This window comes from Falco rusticolus, chromosome 10, assembly GCF_015220075.1.
Source record: "Falco rusticolus isolate bFalRus1 chromosome 10, bFalRus1.pri, whole genome shotgun sequence".
NCBI lineage: Eukaryota > Metazoa > Chordata > Aves > Falconiformes > Falconidae > Falco > Falco rusticolus.
In genome coordinates this window covers 34,441,442-34,464,493 of record NC_051196.1, presented here as the reverse complement: position 1 = coordinate 34,464,493, position 23,052 = coordinate 34,441,442, and the positions used below count along the sequence as shown (strand labels likewise).

The window sequence follows — 23,052 nt, the reverse complement described above, 5'->3', positions numbered from 1 at the left end:
TGATAAAATCTTGAAAAAGAATTAGGTGTCTCTTTCAAAATGTGTTTTCATACACTAATATCAGTGTCACCTCCAAATATGTTTTTTCTTCTGAGGAGCTGATTTTCTACTTTGCAAATTGATAGCATAAATTACAGTCTATTTAGTGACATGTTACCAAATAATTTTACTCTCATGAAAAATCACTTTGAACAGAGTGTATCAGTCACACGTGACAATCTTTTATCTCTGTACGTTCTCATCTCCACTGAGTAACCTGGAAATTACGTTCAATATTTGTTTAAAGTAGAGCTTCACCTAGACCGTTAGAGCCCAGGCAGCACATTTTACTGAGGGCATCTAGAAAAAATGTTTCTGCTGCTTGCACCTCGCATGTAACCCCACCTGAGAGGAAAAGCAGGATGTGATTGAGTAAGTGGTGTCGCTGCTGGTGTGAAATGGATGATAACAGTGTGCGTGTGTGAACGTGGGAACCTGTCAGCACTTGCTGTGTGTGTGTTATTTTGGGTCTGCCTGCTGCACCTGAGGCCAGAGCGGGGCTCGGGACTTTTGGGCTGCTGCTTCTGTTTAGCAATAAAACGTGTAGATCACAAAGGAGAAGTGTGTCACTGGCACTGGGTGTAGATGGCAGTGCTGGGGATTAGGCGTAGCCATAAACATTTAAGGGGGCACGTTTAGATGTCACCTGTTCCTTTTTCAGCACATATCAGCCCTGATTTGTTGTGAGATGCGGGTCTAGTCCCGTCGACTTACTGCGAGCACCAATTACTGGCTACGGAGATCATAAGCTTAAGTATCCAAACTCATTTCCATTATGATTTAGGATGTTGCTAAAGTATGTTCTCCTGCTGCATTACTGAGACCAGTCAGTTATTTTGGATTTTGTGGCTCCTTCCTCAAGTATCTCAGTAGTGAGGGTCTTGAGTTTATTGAAGTTGCCCCTGGATTTAACCCTTTCATTTCTGGCTGGCTACACATCTATCTGGTCAAAAGAACAGAACAAATAGGTTCAGGCTATGATGTGACATTGAAAAACAGTTGAAAGCAGGGTGTTGCTGTGGATGCTGTCCTTGGGCAGTGTTGGCTTAAGGCTTTGCTGTGAACCGGAATGGAATGGAGTATTTCTTTTCAGGTGTTTTGAGGTTTTTTTAGCCAAAGCAATTTTTAATCCTAGGTCACAGCAGAGTTGTGGAAACAGTTTTGCCACCACAGCTGAGAAGACAGTGACTGCAGGGAGGGGGCCAGGGCTCTGCGATACACTTTGAGATGAGCGGCGAGGCTTTTAATTGATGTTGTTGCCTTTGGCAGCAGTACTGCAGCATCAGGGTGGATCAGTGCAGATGAATGATTCAAGTTTTTGTATTTAAATTAAAAACAAACACTGAACTAACTAAATGCATCCATTGGAAATTTAAATTGGCTTGCAATAAGCCTCAGTGTAATGTGAACAATTTAGTTATGTTTGGGCCGTGGTGCTTAGAAAGCTTGATTGAGACAAAGCTGCCTTTTAGAGATCTATCTTTGTAATTTCAGATAAACAGTAGATCAATTTAGTTTAAAAAGCGTCATTGTAACATAAATTCCACTACTGGGAAGATATTTCAGCATAAATTGTACAAAACTTCTCTAAAAGAAGAAAAGTAAGGAACGCCTAAAGATCATGTCCAGATTTTTGAAAATTTCTACCTACTGACTACTGCTAACAAACCAAAGACGGACGGGCAAGTGTTTCCTGTGGAATGCAGGTCAAATACCAATGATCTGTCCTGATTTACCATTGCTGATAATACAGAGAGAAACAGAAATATTAACACTTTTTACTACTATAGAGGTACTTCTTGTACAAACAAAACCTGAAGGAACAAAATGTTAGCTATGCTCCTCTTATGCAACCAAATTATAATTGGTATTTTTGCCTTTGTATTTTTTATGCTGTTTCTATTCTTGGTGCCGCGTTTTCAGTGGTCTCACAGAAAAACTACTCATGCTGTACCACCCATGTACATGCAGTTACTCTGATTTGTTCACCTGGTGTAATGTAAAAGTAGGGGTATGAGGCACACCTCTGCAAAGGCAGTTTGTGTTCCTCACCAGCTCGAGCTGTTCTTCCTTGATTCAGAGGTGGATAGCTCTGTGCAAAGCAGAGATTTCTTTGGTATTGAACGAGATAAAAAACCCTGGACTCCTAAATCTTTGGAGGCTATATCAGGCAAATATAAAAACGTCAATTTCAATAGTGAATTTTATGTTCAAATCACATGAAAGGATAGGGTTTGTTGAAAAGGGATTTATTGGACCTGAATGTATTTTCTTTGGCCAAGAGAGTGTCTCCCACATGGAAGTCATATTTTTATTTTTTTCTTTTCAAATAGCTATGATTAGATGTCTAATGACTGTTGCTATTCTCTGGTCAATCTGATGTAATCTTACATTAGTGGAAAAATAAGGCATCTTTTTCCTCAGTCTTTGAAGATGAAAATGAACCTTCCTTACCTCTTTTCTTTTACTTGGGGATTTTTTTTTTTTGTGTGTGGGTTTGTTGGTTGGGTTTGTGTTTGGTTTTTTGTTTTGTTTTGTTTTGTTTTTTTTCTCAGGAGATGAGCTGCTATTTGGAAACAGCTGTCTGTAAAGGAAGTATATGTGTGATCAAAGCCTTCACCAATTACAGAGTTATTACTCTTTCTCCTGGGCTTTTGAATCAGAACTCGCTGTCCCTGTCTTTTGTCGGCGATGCTCGTGGCAGTACTGCAGTGCCTGACATTTTCTGTCCTGGAACCCCTTTGGGGGAAATGCACAACGATCGGGTCTGCCGAGGGTTTGCTCATATTAAGTTTAATTGTAATGTCAGTGTTGTAGATCCTCATAATTGTGTGTCTCTGCTATTGCATTCAGGCACTGTAATAGACCTGGATGGCTTGTGAAGATGAATATAAATTCATTTTCTAGCACAGCTGTGTCAAAGTACCTGCTGCTTGCTAAGGCAGATATGATTCTACAATGATTGCAGTATAAAACCCCCATAATTCCCTAGGGACTATAAATAATACAATTTACAACTTTGCCATTGTTTTTTCGTAATGTAGGATCACGTTAGGGAGTAGATCTTGGGGGAGGCAGATGGACAGAGGCAATCTGGTGGGAGCTGCTGCTCTCCTTGGCTGGGTTCTCAGCACAGGTCGAGGCTGGGCTGGCTGCAGCTGGTGGCACCCATTTGCCGCTGGTGGCTTTCTGCCCCGCTGTGGTGCTGGCCGTACCCAGAAAGCTGGTGCCGCTGTTGTGCTGGCAGAAAGCACTGCTGTGCCTGCTGCTTTGGGCTGCCTGCACTGACATCCCTGACCCCCCTGAGACAGGGAGGGGGATCGTCCTGCTTACAGGCACCCAAGCCACCTTCCGAGGAAGGCATGGGGTTCCTCCAGCCGGACCCCCTGCCAGCTGCCATTTTCCTGGCTCTGCCATTGAGGGTCCTCCCTGGATGTGTCTCAAGGGGAAAGCGGCTCATCTGAGTGTGCTTAGCCCAGCAGGAGGGCCAGGCTGCGGGGCAGGGTACCACCGTGTGCTGCCGGCTTCCTTATCCCAGCCTTTCTCAACTAAAAGAGCAGATTTTAGGAAAATGACTGTTTATTTTCATGCTTCAGGAGCATGTTTTGCCTCCTTTTGCCTCTTTTCCATACACATGAGCTAAACCCCTGAGCTTTACTTTTCCCCAAAGGAAACCACTTAGTGATTTGTATTGCATCACCCCATTATTAATATAGAAATAGGTGAAAACACTGTATCTGTTTTCAGCTTAAATATGCAAGACTGAGCAGTATGTTTCAGCCATCTGGGGTTTTTTAGGAGTGTATATACCTGGAACTCCACAAACCCTGTTCTACAGGGAAAACGAGGTTAACCTGTGACTGTGCAGCCAGGACCAAATTCCCCTGATCCTTTTAGATCTGAAGTGGCAGGAGGAAAATGATTCTTCACTAGCAGAAGCCAAGAGATGCAAATGGTCTGCACCGAGCTCTGCTTTTTGCATTAGTGGATGTTGCCCTTTCCTCAAGAACAGCTGTTTGCTTGGTTGACTGCTGAATTATGCAGCATCTTTATTTTTGCCCTGTTCAGTCTTCTTAATCCACCTGAAGGCATTGGCCACGTTTTTATAAACACTCCACTATTGTTTATTTTGCAGGCGCTACCTGAGGGGCAGACAGCATCCTGGGATACGGCCAAGGAAGATGAAAACCGCAATAAGAACAGATACGGAAACATAATCTCCTGTAGGTGTAAATTCACATTAAACTGAGCTTTCTGTAAGATTTTATATGTATCCTGTGGAAAAGGGTGTGTTTGAGAATCTCACTAAACGTTGGTTTAAAGTGCTGATCATTCAGTAGTTCAATCTGTTGGTTACAGGCTATGTTTCTATGATTTTTTTTTATTATTATTTTATGGGTTTTTTCACTGTTTTACGTAAAGTCATTGCATGACTTCACTCTTTTTTACACATTTTCTACCTGCCTAGCTTTGTGCTTAGTGTTTGTAATTTGAGGGCTAAATCCTTTTGTCAGATTTTCGCAGTGGGTGATGATGCCCATTTTCTGTCTATTTTTACTACATAATCCAGAGCTTTCAGTGCCACGAATGGGAGCACAAAAGGAGGTGCAGCTATATCCGATTTTTAGACGTGGATCAGAGATCAGATTTTCTCCTTCCTTGTGGTCAGTAACCAGTGGAGCAGTTGCTGCTTGTCCCCAGAGAGCTGGTTTGATGTGAGGGACAAGCTTAGCTTCTGCCTCAGAATCACAATAAGGCAGCTGAAATTGGACTAAAGCTTCTTAGTTCTACTTCTTTCAGTAACCAGTTACTGTTGATGTTATAGGAATATTGATGCATCAGAGAACTGCAGGGCAGTGAAGGACTCTTATAAAACCATTTAGGTCAGCTTTATTCTCCAAGTCAGGACTAGATTCACCTCTGTCACTTTTATCAGATATTTGTGAAGCCTTTCCTAACGATCTCCAAAGCTGAGCTTTCCGCAAGCTCTCCAAGGCAGCTTACCCCACTGTTTCGTTATTCCTTATGATGACTGGGGAGAGGAGGTGTGAGAAGGAATTCTTTTTAAGGGCTGCTGAGCAGCGTCAAGTTGGAGAAGCCAGGCCTGAGACCATCTGAACAAGAAATAAGAATATACATGAATGTGCCACAGATTTTCATGACTGGGTAAATCTATAGAACTCTGTAAGAGCAAAATTAAGTCACGCCGAGTGATACATTTAGTACTGCATTTTTTCTCAGGTTAAATATGTATTTCCTGGAGAACAGACGTTACTAAAGAATTAAACAAAAAAACCTTGGCCACAAAGAAAGATCATCTCACACATAACTACTCCTCTCTTTCTTTTAATTCTTGAAAGAAATGATTCATGTACCAGTTTGAGGGGAACGGCATAGAACAGCTCAGTTCAGGGACCATACGGTAAAGATGAAGAAATGTGGAAATGAAGATCAGAACTTTGTGAGCCCTGATCTGATCCCACTTCTACTGCTGGCTTTCTGTGTTGGTTGTGAGCAGGTCACTAGTTCTATCTGTCTTTGTTTCTCCATGTAGAAAATGGAAAGGATAGTACTGGAGTTTTACAGTTGGAGAGAACATAGTCTCCCTGAACTTCAGCTGCCTATGAGCTCCACTTCTGTAGCTTTCCTGAATTCTAGTGCCGGAGATACACCTCAAGACTGGGGTTCAATTTACCTGTTTATACGATTAGCTTAGATTAAATTGATTAATTGCTCTAAGTCAGATGAATCATCCGGATAAGAAATGCACGCTACATTAATGATGGAAGTGCCATAGAATGATATAAAGAAGGAAATGTGAAAGACTCTTTGTTCCTCTGTGTGATTTTGAGGAAGCAGTTTGTGTAATGTAAAAGTGGAGATGAAAAGAGACGAGACTATGCAATGGACACCATGTAATTTCTGTTGAAGGTGGTCACAAAGAAAACATTGAATTCCAAGTGAAATGTGAGAAGAAATCAAGGAAGCAAAATCAAGGAAGATAAATGGGGAGTTATGTGAAGGGAAGGTGTTCACAAAGATGAATTGTTATCTAACGAAGAGTGATGTTAGCCTTTTAGCTATAAATATAAATACAGTAGCAGAACAGATAGGAGGAGATGCACTTGAAAAGGGGAATGCAAATTGTAATCAGAGCTAAGGAAGAGCTATCTGCACGGTATGAGACATCAGAAAAGAAGCTCAAGTTTGAGGACTGTTGGGAAAGATTTCAGAATGAAGTTGAGAGAGTGGGAAGGGATGGATTAAGAAAGAAAGGTAGTGAAAGAGGAAGGTTGCAGAAGAGTTGAAGAGAAATAACAAAGTTGAGTGGGTTTTCTTCACTTCAGATATATATCAGAACAAAGATTCTGAGGAGGAGACAACAGCTCTTCTAAGAGATAGCAAGGAGAATTTAGTAATGAGCAATAAAGACTGATAAAATGCAGTTAAATCCTTGCTTCATTTTGAAGAGGCTAGGGAGAAGGAAGGGAGGATTCCTAAGGAAGGAGCATGTCATTCATCAGACATTTTCTAAAACCACTGGGAAATTACCGGTAGTGTCGCTGGCTAAGCCTTGAGCCAGACCCTGCTGATGGGCAACGTCAGGCAACTTTCCTGAGTAAAGGCAACAACAGGATCCAGAGTAAAGAACTGATAGCAGAGCTGAGAATAGCAGTAGTTCCCTCTAGGCAGATCATGAAAAGGAATTGTGCTCCGTGGGCACAAACTGTGCGAAAGCCTGAGCAGAGTTGGGGGGTGGAAAACGATCACACCCTTAGCTGCTTTGTTGTGCTAGAATTGTAATTGCTGGTAAAATCCAGAGCATGTACTGATTGCTCCTACCAGTTTATTTTGTAAAAGGCTGCAGATGGCAATTAACCCGATTTATTTAACCACAGTTGCCATTTCATCACTCCTGGAACAAGATACCCCATGCCTTTTGGGGAGTGAATTGAAAAGTCAGGTTTTGATCTAACTTTTGTAACTGCTTCAGAGACTTTTGTTAAAACATGGGTTTGTAAGCTCTTGCAATAAGTAGCATTGCTCAGTGAATCACAGCAGATTAGATCTTGTCTTTATGGCCTTCTGGGTAATAGTACACTTACAGGACTGTTTTACTCGGCTCACTGCTTTCCCAGGGCTGTATTAACATCGTGCCTGTATGAAAACCGAGATCTTACTGCCAGCCCCAACATCTGTTGTTCTTATATTTGCAAACCAAAACTGCAGACGAAGCTGATCTGTTCATAGAGAGGAGATGCAAGGAGAGCTCTAACCTCTCCTATGCTTTAAATCCCAGCTTTTCAGGGTTCCCTTCAATCTGCAACACAGGTATATTTTTTGGAGAAAAGGCAAAACTGAGTAGTGGGCTTAGGGTCTGTATGAGCACAGAAATCCGCTGGTGAGCGTGGGAAGATGCCCTGCAACTGCACAGATTTGCTGTGCTGGAGGAAGCTGCCCTACTCAAACTTTTTATTATATTGGCAGAGTCCATGAGCTTTGCTCCTGCACTTTGGGTATAAAAGCTGTAAACACAAGGACAGTTGTGGAGATGCAAGGGTTTTCTTTGTGGGGAAAGGGTAGGTAGTGAATCCATTTGTGTGCTGAAGCAAAATTATTTAATGTGCTTTAGGGCCTAGATATTGAGGTCTTCAAAGTGCATCAGCAAGTGGTTGTTAGGGGAGGAATGTTGAGCTGAACCCATTACTGAGAAGAGAAAACATCCAGAAGCTATATGGGACCTTTGTGTCTATTCTATTTCTCCCCGTCTTGTCCGGATTTAGACCCATTACATTGTAAGACTAAAAACTCCCAGATGAGAGCTGAGACATAAAGACACAAGGGTTGTTTTGCTTTGCCTTGCAGAGGGGCACTTTCTTTTCCTTTCTTTTCTCCTCCTGAGTGTATTATTAGAGGAGGAGGTCAGCACTGACAGGAGTGCTCATCCTGGTACTACTTTGGACACATCCCCCACCTGCAGTGAAGCATCTTCCCACTTATGCACCACGGTTGTAAAGTCTTGTAATGGTCCATTAAAAACTGTTGAGTTAATGACAAAAGACAGTAAAGAAATCTGCTGCATTTCCTTTGTGCTCTGAATACCATATGCTTTGGGCTGGAAGGCTGCGAATTAATCAGAGAATTTTGTGGTGGAAAAGGTGAACAACAGAGAGAGATTAACGGAGCTTTCAGCTGAAGCACAGGTGGAGAGCACTTCTTGGCCACAGACAGCGATAACGCATAGAATTAAAAAAACCCACATGTCAGTATTGGATTTAGCAAAGAAGACTTTTCATCTTCCAAGTGGTTTTGTTCCATGGTTTCTTCTGTGGTGCCAGAATTCTTGCTTGTCTATGAAAAGTCCACAGTATGTGATCCTGAGGTGATGGGACATATCACACCTTGCTGTTAAGCAGTTTTCAAGGCACAGTCCATGATCAGTGGGGATAGAAAGAGGACGACAGTGGGTCCTTGAAAAGGCAAATCATCCTTTTGTACCAGAACTGGGTTGAATCTTTTAAAAAGTTGTCTGTGATTTTTCATTGACTATGCGGGGAACATTGACAGCCAGTTTAGACTAGCTACATAATATTTAGATGGCGAAAGTTCTGTGAGATTAATCCAGTGCTGGTGACAAAATAAGATGTGGAAAAATTGCAATGATATTTCAAATGATCACTAATGGGAATTTTGACAGAAGTTTGAAATGATAACATTTTTGCACTAAAATGGAAGCACAGTACTTTTTGGTGAAATTCTTGTCATTTTTGAAATCTGTCTTAAGACCAATTTTCATTCAAAGTACTCTTCATTACCAATTCAGAGTTCTGCTAACTTACATACAGACTATAGTAAACAAGGAGAAATAAAATCATTTATACATTTATTAAAATATATTTCTATGTTTTGCAGTTCTGAATGTTACTGACATACAGTTTCATTCTGTTTCTCCCTCCATTTTTAGTTTCTTATAATCCATTCCTAACACATGGTGATACGATGTCTGATAGGTCTACAGAAGAGTTGGGGAACACGTTCATTTCAGTGTGCCGAATATGTAGCTGCCTTGGCTAGTGTAGTCCAGGGGATAGGGTGCAGAATTGGAAATAAATGTTAACCATTGAGAGAAGATATCATGCTGTTCTTTAAAAAGTTATTTAAAATTTGTAGATGAAAAAAACTTAAGTGCAAGATTGTTACTGCTAATAACATAATAAATTGCACTGGGTTTTGCCCCCTCTCAATTAAAAAAAAAAAAAGCCAAATCCCAATTTTTGGAGGGAAAAGGGGGATTTATAAGGTAAGTTACTTCATGAACTTTTATCCAGACTGTGCTCGTGAACTTATGAACAAAATTAAAGACACCTTTAAGGCATCGTTAATATTTTGTGTGTTTACCATATACACAGATGTGTGGGGGTTTTTTTTTCTGCTCCACTGTTCACATTTATAAGAGAAATACATCTTTCACAGGAATTAATCTCATTTTTGTAAAATATGCAATGAAATATTTTGAATTCTGTCCTCCTGAAGCAAAGTTCAGCTAAAAGTACTTTTTATTCAGTCCCAAAATATAATTGGACCTAAACCTGAATGTCTCCTTTTTTAAAAAAAATATTTCATTTCCAATGATCATTTCTTCATCCTTTATTGTTTTTCACAGATAGAATAACCATATTTGACTTAAAGCAAAAAAAAACCCCAACAACCAAAACCACTTTTTACAACTAGAGAGCATCTTTTCTTTATCCGTAATTGTCTTAAATCTGTAGACCTCTCCTGCCATCTCCTTCTCAGGTCTTTCCCATCTAGCTTCCTCAGGAGGTGTTCAGCCTGTCTGTTTTAAGTTTTTAACTAAAGCGTGGCTCAAAGAGCTGAAACTTAATTTGGGGGTTTGGTTCTATGAAATGAAGAGAGGCAGATTCTTCCTTGAGGGCTAGTCACAGCACTTCAGCGACACTCTGTGCACAGACAGTGTCTTTGTCCCACTTAAAAAATCAACCTGAGATTCTTTTCACTTGTCATGAGGGTCATTTTTGGTCTTTCTGCTTTTTAGTTCTATTGTTGCAATAAGTTAAGACTTCATAACGTTATTATATCATGGCATCACAAGAGGAGTTAGTAAATGTTCCCTTCCCAACCATTCGCTCTAGGGAGGGGGGTTCTTTGCTTTTGGTCTGTGTGATTCTTAACTAGCTTAGTTTGCTGCCTTGAATTTCAAGTGTGAAATTGTCTGCAGGAGTTTTTGTGTATTTCATCTACGTGTCCGGTTTAATCAGCTCTTTGTCTGTCTTTGTGAATTGCTTTAAGTATAAATTCTTTTGTTGTCTGTCTACCCACATGATTTACTGCAACTCCTAGTGCAGTTGCCTTGAGCGCAGGTAATTGTCTAGAGCTGGGAACGACATCAGCGCTCTGAGAAATATACCTACTTCCACTGCGTCTACAAAGGTTATATTTATTAATACAAATATAACAGAGCTTTTGATTGATTCACCTGCATAACCTTTTCTGAATGCAAATACAGTATTTGATAAATGCAGCAATGTGGTTGTATTTTTTGTGTGTGAAAATCTCACCCAAAGAATGCAAAGAATATGAGAATCATTCCTTTACATAACCCAATGAGTGTTTAATATATATCCAAATCTTGGATTTCAGAACTGTGTGCACATCTGTCATTACAATTATCTGTTCCTGCATTTAATTGTCATGACTAAACCCCTTTTTGACTGCAGAATCACACCTCATATTTTTATGTTTCATTGCTACGATTCTTTTTAATTGAATGTAAAACATACTTAGGCTCGTATTTTACTAAGTGCTTCTAAACATCAATGTTTAACTGACCAAGGCCTATGGTCTATACAGCTGGTAGAGGGGAAATAAATTTAATGGACTCGATATTATACTACTTTTAAAAAATCCTTTAAAAATGAGCCCGGCATGGCCAGCAGTGACCTCTGTAACCCAGTAGCCTTTGCCAAGCAACTGGCCCTTAAGTAGCAGTTCTGCAATGAATTGCACGCCAGTGCTGGGATTGCCAGACCAGATCAGACCAACAGCCCAGCTCGCGCCGTATCTCCTGTGACAGAGCCCAGCACCAGCTGTTCCAGGGAAAGATCAAAATATTCCCTTGGTGGAACATCATGACATAATCTGCCTGCTGGGGTAGTTCCTTTATGCATTGAGCTGTAGAGCATGCTGGGAGATGAAAAGATTGATATCTAGTATATTATTGCCTTATTTAAAGTAACTTTGAACATCCTCAAAAACATGAATGTTTCTAATTTGGGGGGGAAGGTGTTTCAGGGTTTTTTTGTGTTGTGGTTTTTTGGGGTTTGTTTTTTTTTTTAGCACTGCCTCGATGCCGTTTTGCTGCCGAGTTCCGTGGGCTGGGTAAAGGAACAGTGCTTTGATTGCCTTCAGTGTTTCCTTTTAGATTTCTGGGTCACCCCATTTCTGACTTGCAGGATTTAATTTGCTGGTTTACCCTCCTTTAATTTCCTATACCTCTGTCATATTTTTATCCTGATCTTGACAGTTTTAGCTCTTGCCTCAGTTTCCATAGACCAGATTAAGCCAGGGAGGCTGTTACTTCCAAGCATGAAGATGGCTTTTGTCATGGATATACATCCTGAAAAGATCTGTCCCAAGACCCCCAAACCAAGCAACAATTGTGGTCTGTCTAAAAGCTCTATAAGGATTATGGTGACAGCTGAGAATTTAATGAACACAGAGTATGAATGAACACTGAGCTAAGGATCTAAATGTTATATCTTAAACACAAGAGAAAAGGCTTGTAGGAACAGGAATACCTGTGATATCCCTTTTTTTGTTGTTTTGGGAGTTTTTTGTGTGTTTTTGTTTGTTTTGTTTTGTTTTGTTATTGTAAGTATTCAATTACCCTCTTGCAGGAATCACCAGATAAAATAAAACACTTGGAAACTCCTCTTTATCGTTACTGTCACTTTTTTTTCTTTCCTTCTTTCAGATGATCATTCAAGAGTGAGATTGCAACTGCTGGATGGGGACCCTCACTCTGACTACATAAACGCCAATTACATAGACGTAAGGCTCCTGGACATTCCCCCTATGACAAACACTCCTGCTGACAAGTCTGCTTATGAATTTGGTGCATCTGACATATGGACAGACTGGTGATCTGATATGAGTGACAGCTGAACATTATATAAACACCGTGTTGTGACAGGGAGAAGGTTCTCGGTCTCAGTTTATTCTGTCTGACCAATCTGGACAGATGGAGATTTCCTGTATTTGACAGATCCACCAACAGAACTGGAATGTGTGCTAAACGATGTATGCAGAAATCAATATCAGCCCTTTGCAATAGCATTAGTAGATATCTGAGACTTATCTACTTCTTACAAAGTTGTAGTGCAGAAGGCGTGTAAATAGATTGAAATTTATTTTTTTTAGTGTTGTAAAATAACATTCTAAAAGCAGCCTCCCTTCTACACAGGGAATGATCAAATGAGCATGTGTTTCTTGTATGCATCTTTGAAACATTACGGGCATGACAATGTTCACAAGAGTTTTGTTAAATGATGAAAAATGCACCTAATAAAGTTACATGAGACTGATCCACAGCATTTTCATACAGATGCACATGCATACCTTTTTTTTCAGACAAGAAAGTGCAGCTTTCAGAGTTGCCCACAGCTTAGTTATAGGATTGTGTTTTCCTGAAGAAATCATAACTATCCTAATCCTGTTTTCTCTTTGGCATAATGAGATCTTATCATTCAGCCTGAGTGAGATACCATCACTTCAGACCTCATCGGGCAACATAGTTGCCTGTCTTCATTCATTCAATAACCAGTGTTAGTACACTGTTAAGAGTGCAGCAGTTGTTGGTACCCGGAGGGTATAAAATACATGGTGTGCTTTGTCTCAACTGTGATCTCGCAGTGTCACATATTTTCTTTTCTTCCAGGGTTACCACCGGCCTCGCCATTACATTGCAACTCAAGGCAAGTTCATTCTTGTATGTCTCTATAGTTGTAAAACCACTGCCGTTTTAAACTGTGGTAAGAGCTGTTTATAAAGTGACGTCTTCTATTTTGGGGAACATCTGAAAACTTGGTAAGAGGTAAGAAGGGAAGGGTACAGGATGTTCCAAGATCTTTAAGGCACTCAAATGCAAAACCTCAGCTACAGGAATAAAAAATGCTACAGACTTAGAGGTGGCAGTACAATCTAGAATGTGTCCTTTGTGCATCAAGTATGAGATTAGGACTAAAATGGACTTTATGGATCTTGGATTTACCTTCTGGAGTGAAATTGCTTGAGGAGGGCGGTATGAATAAACCTGTGACTGATGAACTTTCGGTTACTATGAACTGGTAGGAAATGCATTTGAACACCACCTTCTGTAAGGTAGTTGATGAGTTTCTTAAGCCAGGGAGGAGAAGAAAAAAAAAAGAAAAAACACAATTCAATGCTGAGAGTTAGATGAAACACCACCTTAGTCCTGTTCTTTACAACAGGGTGCTGTTTTCCTGCATCACTGGCCAAACTCTTATGCCATGACAGCTTCCTCTACCATTACTTGTCCTCATTTTTTGTGCCTACCTTACCTGCACATGGGATGTTCACACACATGACTCTATTCTTAAATTCTGCTTTGTGGCTGGCTTGTCCCTGTTTAGAAGAGTAAAGAAATATGTTAGAGTAGAACTGGCATTTGAGGATGTGTAGGTAAAGGGAATGCAGCAAGGCAGAGAACGTGGAGGCTGGGCAGAGTGGGTGGAAGGAACCCATGGGAGGATCTCATTGACACTGTAGAAGAGAGGAAGGAAACAAGGTCAGAGAGAGGCTGTAGGCTAGCAAACCTCTTGTGAGTACTGGCTGTTTGGCTGCTGGAACCTGAAATATTTCTCTATAGGGGAACTTCAGACTCAATGTTTCCTTCTTCCTTTGTAATTAATAAATAAAGTGTGTGGAGGAATTTTAGTGGTGCATGAGGTACAAATTTTGATACAGCCTCAATTACAGAGTCACTGCAGGGTACATCCATGTCCCATCACTTATACATGATAATCTACTGGAGCCATCTCGAATACTTACAGCGAAGCCATCACCTTTGTTCCCAGTGTGCTAGAACCTTTAACAACCCCTGCAAGGAAGTAACTGATCTCTTAAAGAGCTCCAAGCTGTTTGTGTCTGTAACCCCGAATCGCAGAGCAATGCTGTGAAAGGGAGAGTAGGATCCTGGGGGTACAGGGCAATGGTTGTGGAACAGCTGAAAAAGAGTTGTTGGCATTCGATACACTCTCTTAAGATGTCCTTTTGTCTTTTCTCCTGCCCCAGGGCCGATGCAAGAGACAGTGAAGGATTTCTGGAGAATGATTTGGCAAGAAAACTCTGCCAGTGTTGTCATGGTCACCAACTTGGTGGAAGTGGGCAGGGTAAGGGTACCACTTTCCCAACCTATAAAACCAAACCACCACTGAGTATAAGATGTTCAGGGCAGCTCAGCCAGTGAAAAGCCTTTTGCTTACTGTAGTAAAGGAATGAATTAAGCCACTCTGGGTTTTCCTCTGAAATGTTAGATTTTGTAATACTTAGCTGCTTCCCTTCTAGGCTAATAAGGATCGTGTTCCTGGTGTAAGTCTTGGCTTTAGCAGAGTTATACAAATTTATTCTAGCTGAGAAGCTGTCTCCTTTTTCAGCACAGAAGGAAAAATGTACTTTGTAATAATTATTCTTTATCTGTGTAATTTGAATACATCTCTACCCACAAAAATCTGGAGGGGCCAGAATGTGTGACTGGTGTTCAAACTATCAAAAGAGCTCTTTAAATGACAGTTCAAAGCCCGGTGTTTCCAGTCACTTCAGAAGATGATGTTCCGTGGTGGTATGAGGTTGTGCACAGCTGGATCCTGGGGCCACCCAGCAGCACTGGCCTCCTCAACACCCACTGCCTCACTCTCTTGGGTTCAGATGAGCCAGAAGTCCCTGTTGCAGCACAAGGCAGTTGCTAAAGCCCATGACGGGAGCAAATGTGAATAACTCAAATGACGTAGGCTAGACTTTATAAAAAAAGGCATGTCTGGGTGACTTTCCCCAGCATATTGTTCCCACTCCTGGTGGTCTTTGGTTTAGAGGCGTCCTCAGCCAGAAGCTGGAGCCCTTAAAAGTTTTGTCCTGATGTTTATCACCTTCCATTGCTTTGGTACTAAGAAAAATTTCAATTATAGTTTACTCACAGCCATTAGTAATTCAGCTGCTTTGGGTTTCATTTCCTTTAGATCTCGTGGTTGGATGCCAGCTGGTTCTGTTCATTTATTGTTATTCTATTTTACCTTCTACTGACACTGTTTGAAATAAACACCTCTGTGTAAAAAGCCCAACAAACCTACATTAATCTTTTTTTAATATTTATAAACCCTCTTCTGGTTATGACTGGAACTGGATCATGAAACCTGGTTCACAGTAGCTAATTGCTTCAGCTTTTACAGGTACAGTTCTACTCTTTCATGCTACAGCATTTAATAATTTGGTAGTGTTTGTTAGCCTAAATATCCCTTGTAGACCTTCACAGCCTTGGCTGTAATGTCTACTATTAGTTTTGCACATGGCTTCTAAAAGCGGCTAAGCTTGGGTTATGTTTACTTGATCAGGAGATTTCTTTCTCAAGCCTTAGCTGAGATCTGTGACAGCTGGTCAAATGTCAAATTTGTGTCCTCATCTGATAAGGAAAGCTTACAGTCAAACAATTTTAATGTATCAACAGGTATCTCACAGTCCCTGTGAAGTGAAATTCTTTGGCTAAACAGAGAGAGTTACAGTAGCAATAGCAAGACCCTGGAGTTTTTTTAAAGGGGATGGTGGTAGTGATGGCCAGCTATTCTGTAAACCTGATGGATGGTCAGGGCATGTATGTAAATTTAAGGAAGGCTATTTTAAAGAAGAAGTGCAAAAGGCATCCTCTTCCATTTGTATTGACAACAGAGGAAACGGGGGAAAAAAATCCTCCCTGTGGTTTCTATGTGTGGTAAAAGAATTGTGATCTAATTTATGCAGGTAATTTTGATAAGGTCTGTACATCAGAAGAAAGCCCAATTTGTGTTGGCTTCAGCTTGTAAGCGGTGTAAAATGTAGGTCAGCTCTGACTGAGCTGGAGCCAGTTCCTCTCAATATTTCCTTTTTTCCCCTCAGGTAAAGTGTGTTCGGTACTGGCCAGATGACACAGAGGTCTATGGAGATATTAAAGTCACATTAATTGAGACAGAACCATTGGCAGAGTATGTCATACGCACATTTACTGTACAAAAGGTAAGGAAATCTTCAGTCAGCTGAAATTTTGATACAAAACTTAAAATCCATGTTCAGAAATGTGAGCTCTGGGAAAGATATGCAGAATGCTCTTGGAGATGAGAGCTGCTACTATTTGGACAGGTTTCACTTCAGAAACCTAAATTTTTGACAGAGGTTCCAATTTTGGACAAATGATTTTACATGAACATCTTGATGTAGCCACAAAAGTAGAATCCACAGTGCATGAAGTTTAAATGCATCCAAAAGCTGGCAGACAGTTGACGGTGTGCCAGGAATAATAACTGTCATGTTTCACAGTGGCAAATTACAGATGAAAAAAGGTGTCAGTTAAACTTGATGCCAGGTAGGGTCCCCTTTCAACAGAAATAAAAATATAATAAAGAGAGGAGTGTAAAAATTATCCCCAAATTGGCAGGATTTGTAAGACTTTTGTTACTTGTAATTAGAAATTGGAACTCTAAGTGTCAGAGTATTCCAGGTCTGTCCAAATTACTCTCCAAACACTCAGTAAGTGGTTTTAAAGCTTTTCAAAAATTCCTGCTAAATGAACTTCAGCCACACTGGGAATATTGTTCCAGTTTTCTAATACATTAGCTCCATATTTCATTAAATCACTGAAAAACTTGGTAAGAGATGCCAATGCCAGAATCTGACAGTTAGAGGACCTGCTGCTGGATTCCACCTACCTTTCTCATATGATAAAATGTCACAGCCAGCTGATGCTTCTGTGTCGCCCTTTGCAGGGCATGTACAGGTGGCGTCAGTTGTCATGTACCAGTAACAGCCTCACCAGAAAAGCAAAGTGCTGGGTCTGGGTACCAGTTTCTGCCCTCTTCATCACCAGCTGTATTCTTAAAGTGCTTTTTTTTTTTGGCAGGAGATGGCAGAAAGTCTGCAATTGCCTGGGGTGTGCCCACTCTCTAGGTGTTCATTCCCCAGGCTGTTACTTCATTGCCTCAGAAAGGGTTTAAGTTTGGTGGTTTATGGCCATAACGCTAAAAGAGGCTGGATAAATGCAGCCGTGGTGTGATAGGGCTGAAGTCATCCTTTAAAGTTGTTTAATTTCCTGGGTGTGAATTGTAAGACTGCTGGTTTGAATTGGGAGCTGGCATTCAGCTTTGTAATCCTCAGCTGTGTGTTACCCACTTCGTTTGTAATTGGAGTTCAGCTTGAAATCTCTCGGCGTGAGAAGCGGCATAGCGCACATCCCACGTGGAACGAGAGAGAGCTCGATGCTTGCTCAGCCTCTGCATGAGGTAGAGGAGCAGTGAGCAGAATACACTGATTGCCATCTGATAGAAGAAAAATAAGAGGCTGTGTTGTCTCCTCAGAAAGGCTACCATGAGATCCGAGAGATTCGGCAGTTCCACTTCACCAGCTGGCCGGACCACGGGGTTCCTTGCTATGCCACAGGCCTCCTGGGCTTTGTTCGCCAAGTGAAGTTTCTCAACCCGCCAGAAGCAGGACCCATTGTGGTACACTGCAGGTATGCCAGCTCTTTGTCTGAGCCTTTCCTGCAGCGGCTTTTTCAGCTTTTTTTTCATTTTTTTATTCTCATCTGGCAATAATCAACTATGTTTTGTTTGTTAAAGAGTATAATTTGTGGGCTTCACCAGGAAACAAAGTGGAATTTGATTTTCTTTTCTAAAGTGGCAGCTCTGGAGCCTAACTGAATTGGAGATGAAATAAAGAGGTCAGAGAGGGTCATTCAAATGGAGAAGACTCTCTGGTGGCCTGTAGTCTCTTAGATGTTCATAGCAGGAAAGTAGTAAATATCTGGGACAGTCATTCCAGTTGTTATCTACAGCAGACCTCACGGGGCAGAAGGGACAATGCCTACAAAAAGAAAAGGAATTTTAAAGCAACTTTGCTTTTCATAGCCACATGCACTGCTTTGTCCCGGCACCAGCAGCCTTACCTGAGCCATTAGCCTGCCTTGGGTCTGGATGCCAACCGTTGTGCATCCTGGCCTCCTCAAAGCCCAGGAGCTGGAAGGGGAATGTCAGACTTAAAAATTTGCCCAGTGCCTTCCAGCTAGTAAATAAAAGGGGAATGTCAGAGGAATCCTTGCTGCTTGGTTTACAGTTGTGAAAATTCAGATATTGAATCCCATGCGTGCTAACTCCCTGGCTGCTGCTGTCACTGGTGAGGGCTCTTCTGCACCCTTTTCTTTCCACTGAGCTTAAAGCCCAACTGTGCAAGATGCTATATGGATACGCAGAAGTGTCCTTGAGGCAAAGAACTCATCGCGTGAAGTGTGATCGGGCACGCTGTGGAGGGTGGGAGACCAGGCACGCACACAGCCTGGCATCACAGTTAGGTTTTGCAATGATGCAAAATTGCAAGGAAAGGTTTTGCTACAAAACCCAAATTTGGGTTTGTTGCAGCTGCTTCTGCAGTGCTCAGGGCACGTGTCTTATGGCGGAGACGTGGCTGGAGCAGGGCTGTGAGAGCAGAGCGAGCTGTCCCAAAGACTCACCCCCAATACATCCACAGACACTCACCGCTGAGTGCCGTGCTGTGTGATCAGGAAGACGGACAGAATACATCCCACACAGACTTTAGAAAGGAAAATCAATTAGGTCTTACCTTTTTCAAACAGATTTTGGGGTGGGTGGGTGTTTTTTGTTTTGTTTTTTAGCAAGTAGTAAATCAGTTTTACAATAAAATGCAGCTAAGCCTGAGGAGCTGGCAGGAGGGAATTCATTTAGAGCTCAGGGCCTGAATTTGCTACCTTGGTGCAGTGACATGGGTCTGGCCCTGGAAGGAGTCCGAACCTGATACATTGTCACCAAGAAAGCAAGGAGAAATTTTTCATCCTTCACATTTTAATGAATAAATGCCATTTCCTCTCCGTTATTTATCTGCTTTTGAATTTTAATGACTTGCTTTAAGTGGTAATTACCAAATTCTCCCTACCGATGCCTGGCTGGATAATATCGCTGTTCGATATTTATGAAGTGCCAGGATTCTCTAAATATAGAAATGTTATAACTATTTGTTAAAATTCTGAAAAGCTGTGAGATAAAGGGAGAGGAAATGCCACTTATTCATTAAAATTCTACAAATGAAAAATATCTTCCCTCTATTCAGCAGTTGATTAATCTGGTCCATTAATTTATGGTCATTCATATCTCCTTGCTTTCGGCTCTGCTGGAGTTTTCATGCAACTGAAGTTTCCCTGATCTGAGCTGAGTTTTCCTTCTTCCTTTGGAGTAATGTGAAGAGACGTTCTCCTCTCTCTATCCTTCACACCTAAACAACTTGGATGATTTCCCAGGAGGGAAGGAGGGCACAGTGACAACACAGTTTTGCAGGAGATGGTCCAATTCTCACAAGCAGCGGGGGGCTCTAAACTGAAAGTTTTGAGTAGCCTCGAGCTCCTTCCTCTGTAATTTTACAATCCACAACAAGAAATCACCCTCCTTGGGACCCAATATCCTCTGGATTAAAAAGGGAAAAGAAACGTTTGAAGTGGAAGACTGAGCCCCTTTCATCATGGCCACTTGAGTAAACATGTGCATGCCTTTTAAAGAGTCCCATGGCAGAAAATTTCTGGAATTGTGTCTATTTGCAGCCTGGAGGCTGCTCTCCCACATCCCGTGTGATGAGAAGTGTGCAGGTGAAACAACCTGTACAATCATGAAGGTTATTTTCATGGAGGATTTTTTTTTGTTGATAAGAACACAATTTTTTTTTTTCCTGCTCCCTGGGTCCATTCCCCTTTCAGGAAAGATTGTTTCACCTCATTCTCTGAAATCCTAAGCTAATTTAGCTACACACAAGAATCATCCCAATAGGAAGAGGGAAGCAGCTTCCAAGAGAAGACAGATGTGTCTGTGATAAGAGTTCTTTTCTCCGCCATAGAGCCCTGCCTCTCTACGGTCCCTTGATCATGCAGACCCTCATGTTTTTTTCTTTTTTCTTTTTTTTTTTTTTTTTTCTTAGCGCTGGGGCTGGGAGAACAGGGTGCTTTATTGCCATCGACATCATGCTTGACATGGCAGAGAATGAAGGTGTGGTGGATATATTTAACTGCGTGCGAGAGCTGCGATCCCAAAGGGTCAATTTGGTACAGACGGAGGTAGGTGCCAGCAGGTCTCCTCTGACAAGGTGCTGCTTTTCTGTCAGCTTCTCTGCTCAACAGGAGCCCAGCAATTCATTAAGTCAAAACTTGCTTGCTCTGTGATGTGATTATACAGAACTTTTTGTAGCTAAACATGTCCAGATGTGCACCAAATCACATTCACTGGCAGCTACTCAGGGCCTGCAAGACAGAAGAGCAAGCCTTGAAGTTTTTCTCTTAGCATTGTTGATTAATTTCGTTCTCACAGTAGAAAAAAGCTAGGTCCTGAATCCTCTCATGACTCATTCATAGGTATACTGCAGACTTCAATAGCACCTACTTTATATCAATTGCAAGCTAAACAAATGAAACATCCTTGAATCAAGCTCTGGGTGCTGATTAAGCAAGCTGCTCCATCACGTAGCGTCTAGCAGCTGCGCAAACTGCTGTGGAACGTTACTCTGCTGCACAGGTTGTATGCGTGTGCTTCAACGCCTTCCCCTCCTGAGGGACAGGACAATAGGCTGCAACAGAGAAGCGTTTTTAACTTTGTTGGACTTCTCCTATTCAGTTCAGGGAACGAGCTTTACCCGGGATACCAAGAGTCCAGAGGTTTTGAAAAGACAGATGGAGCAGACACGTTAGCGCAGTTGTTTCTCTGGCGTTATCACAGGTCCAAAGCGCAATCCGTTCCTGACCGCCGCCTCGTGATTGTGAACAGAAAAACTTCACACCCTGATTTCCTCCTTGGTCCACCCCCATCTTGTCTCAGTGTTCCTGAGAGTGGTGACTTCCCATTTTACTTGTAAATTTGACATGAATACATGAGACCTCACATTCAGTGATGGATGAAATATGCTCACAAAGCTGTCACATAGCACACTGTAATTTGTCTCCACATGAAACAGAGCCAAATATGCATATTGAGCATGCTTTAAGAAAAAAAAAATAAAAAAACCAAACCCAAAAACCAAAAAAATCCTGTGATATTTCATGATCTGTATTCATGATCTGTATTGAAAATATGGTTTTAATATCTTTATCTCCTCCCCTGTGCAGGAGCAGTATGTATTTGTCCATGATGCCATTTTGGAGGCATGTCTCTGTGGCAACACGGCCATTCCAGTTTGTGAGTTTAGATCCATATATTACAATATCAGCAGACTAGATCCACAGACGAATTCCAGCCAGATAAAAGATGAGTTTCAGGTAATTTCATATGTCTCAATCATTGCAGTTGCCGTATTAAAAGTGTTTAAATAATTTCTGTGTGTCATTTTACAATATCCAACAGAGCAGAGAAGGAGGACACTGAGCCAAGGTCTGATTTCAGCTGATTTTTATTGTTTTGCTACTGGATAGAGCAGAGATTTGGTTTTGAGGATGGATTTTTCAGCCCTCAGCAAGGAAAAACATTCCCCTTCAGTAGAGCGAGGGTACTAATTTTCATACATAGTGTCGTACTTCTCATTTCAACAAATATCTTGTTGTTTATTTTCTTCTGTAATTTATGCAGAAACATTTATGCCTTAAGGTCCCTTATTATCCGTTCTTGTGGTTCATATGCTGCTTCTGAGTCTTGACAATCAACTTGCTGATGTCCTTCCATACAAAGGAGGATGTGAGCTCGGCGAGCATTACTTTCACTACTACTAATTTTCAATGAACTGAATCCCTCGGTTCACTACAGATGTTTTGCCAGCTACATGGTGATGAGAACTGAAATGACATACAGCAAATACACAAGCAAAATACTGCTGCAGTGCAGTTTGCCTGGAACAAGTAATGAAATGGGAACCTCTCCACCTTTTGCTATCGTCGTTGCTTATCCCTGCCTAATAAATGGGCTTGGGGTACAAAGCCATGAGTCCCGTGATGTTGTATCTTGTGCACTGCAGAGGACTCACCCTGCAGAACGCTGAACTAAAGTTTCCAGTCTTATTTCCCATTTATGTGTAAATCCCTTTAGGATTTTCAGCCAACACCTATGTACAGAAAAAAACATAATATTGTGGGGAAATATGGGGCAAGGTGAGTTTGACGGGAAAGAGAGACCAACCTCTGCTGTTTGTTAAGACTCCATTCTTCTTTGTCAGCAATAAAAAGGTGGTGATTCCTTTAATTGTAGGAAATGCCCACCTCCTTTCCCAGCAAAGCATCTTTTGCAGTAAGATAATGTCTTTCTGGAGCCGGTTGGAGTCGGATGCCTCTTTTCCTCCCTCTCTGTGCAAAGGGAGAACGTGTGTTTTTTTTCTGAAACCTTACAGGGAATCATCAGGGTTGGTATAGTGAGATAAAGAATGTGGATCCCAACTGATGACAGTTCAATTAAAAAAAGATCTGGTTTTATCAAGTGATATCAGATCTGTAAAAGTGTTTCTGGTTCTGGATGCTTGGCATGAAAGAGCCAAAGCCTAACTTCATCAAATGCTGTAATGCTATTAAAAAAACCAAGTCACTGCTTGCTGGGCTTATTTTGTCATGAGATGAGATGAGATTTGTCGCCTGTGTGCTTGTTCTTTTGAGCTGCCAGGGGCTGGCAACTCCTGTGGGACGGAAATGCTCCGCTGTACTTTGCATAAGAGGTTCATTCTCTGTCTAGCTGTAGAATCTATTTTTACAGGATTTTGGCTCAGAGCATT

General features: G+C 41.4%; 1 protein-coding gene across 2 annotated transcripts in view; it reads left to right on the top strand.

The window, feature by feature from the left end:
- Window positions 1–23,052, top strand: part of PTPRT (protein tyrosine phosphatase receptor type T) — a 454,289-nt gene that overhangs the window by 417,661 nt on the left and 13,576 nt on the right. For both annotated transcript variants that reach the window (XM_037402826.1, XM_037402825.1), the window contains 8 exons: window positions 4,175–4,262; window positions 12,035–12,111; window positions 12,998–13,034; window positions 14,374–14,471; window positions 16,225–16,341; window positions 17,676–17,830; window positions 20,293–20,428; window positions 21,470–21,619. In XM_037402826.1, the coding sequence (XP_037258723.1) occupies window positions 4,175–4,262; window positions 12,035–12,111; window positions 12,998–13,034; window positions 14,374–14,471; window positions 16,225–16,341; window positions 17,676–17,830; window positions 20,293–20,428; window positions 21,470–21,619 (858 nt within the window). The remainder of the gene's footprint in view (window positions 1–4,174; window positions 4,263–12,034; window positions 12,112–12,997; window positions 13,035–14,373; window positions 14,472–16,224; window positions 16,342–17,675; window positions 17,831–20,292; window positions 20,429–21,469; window positions 21,620–23,052) is intronic.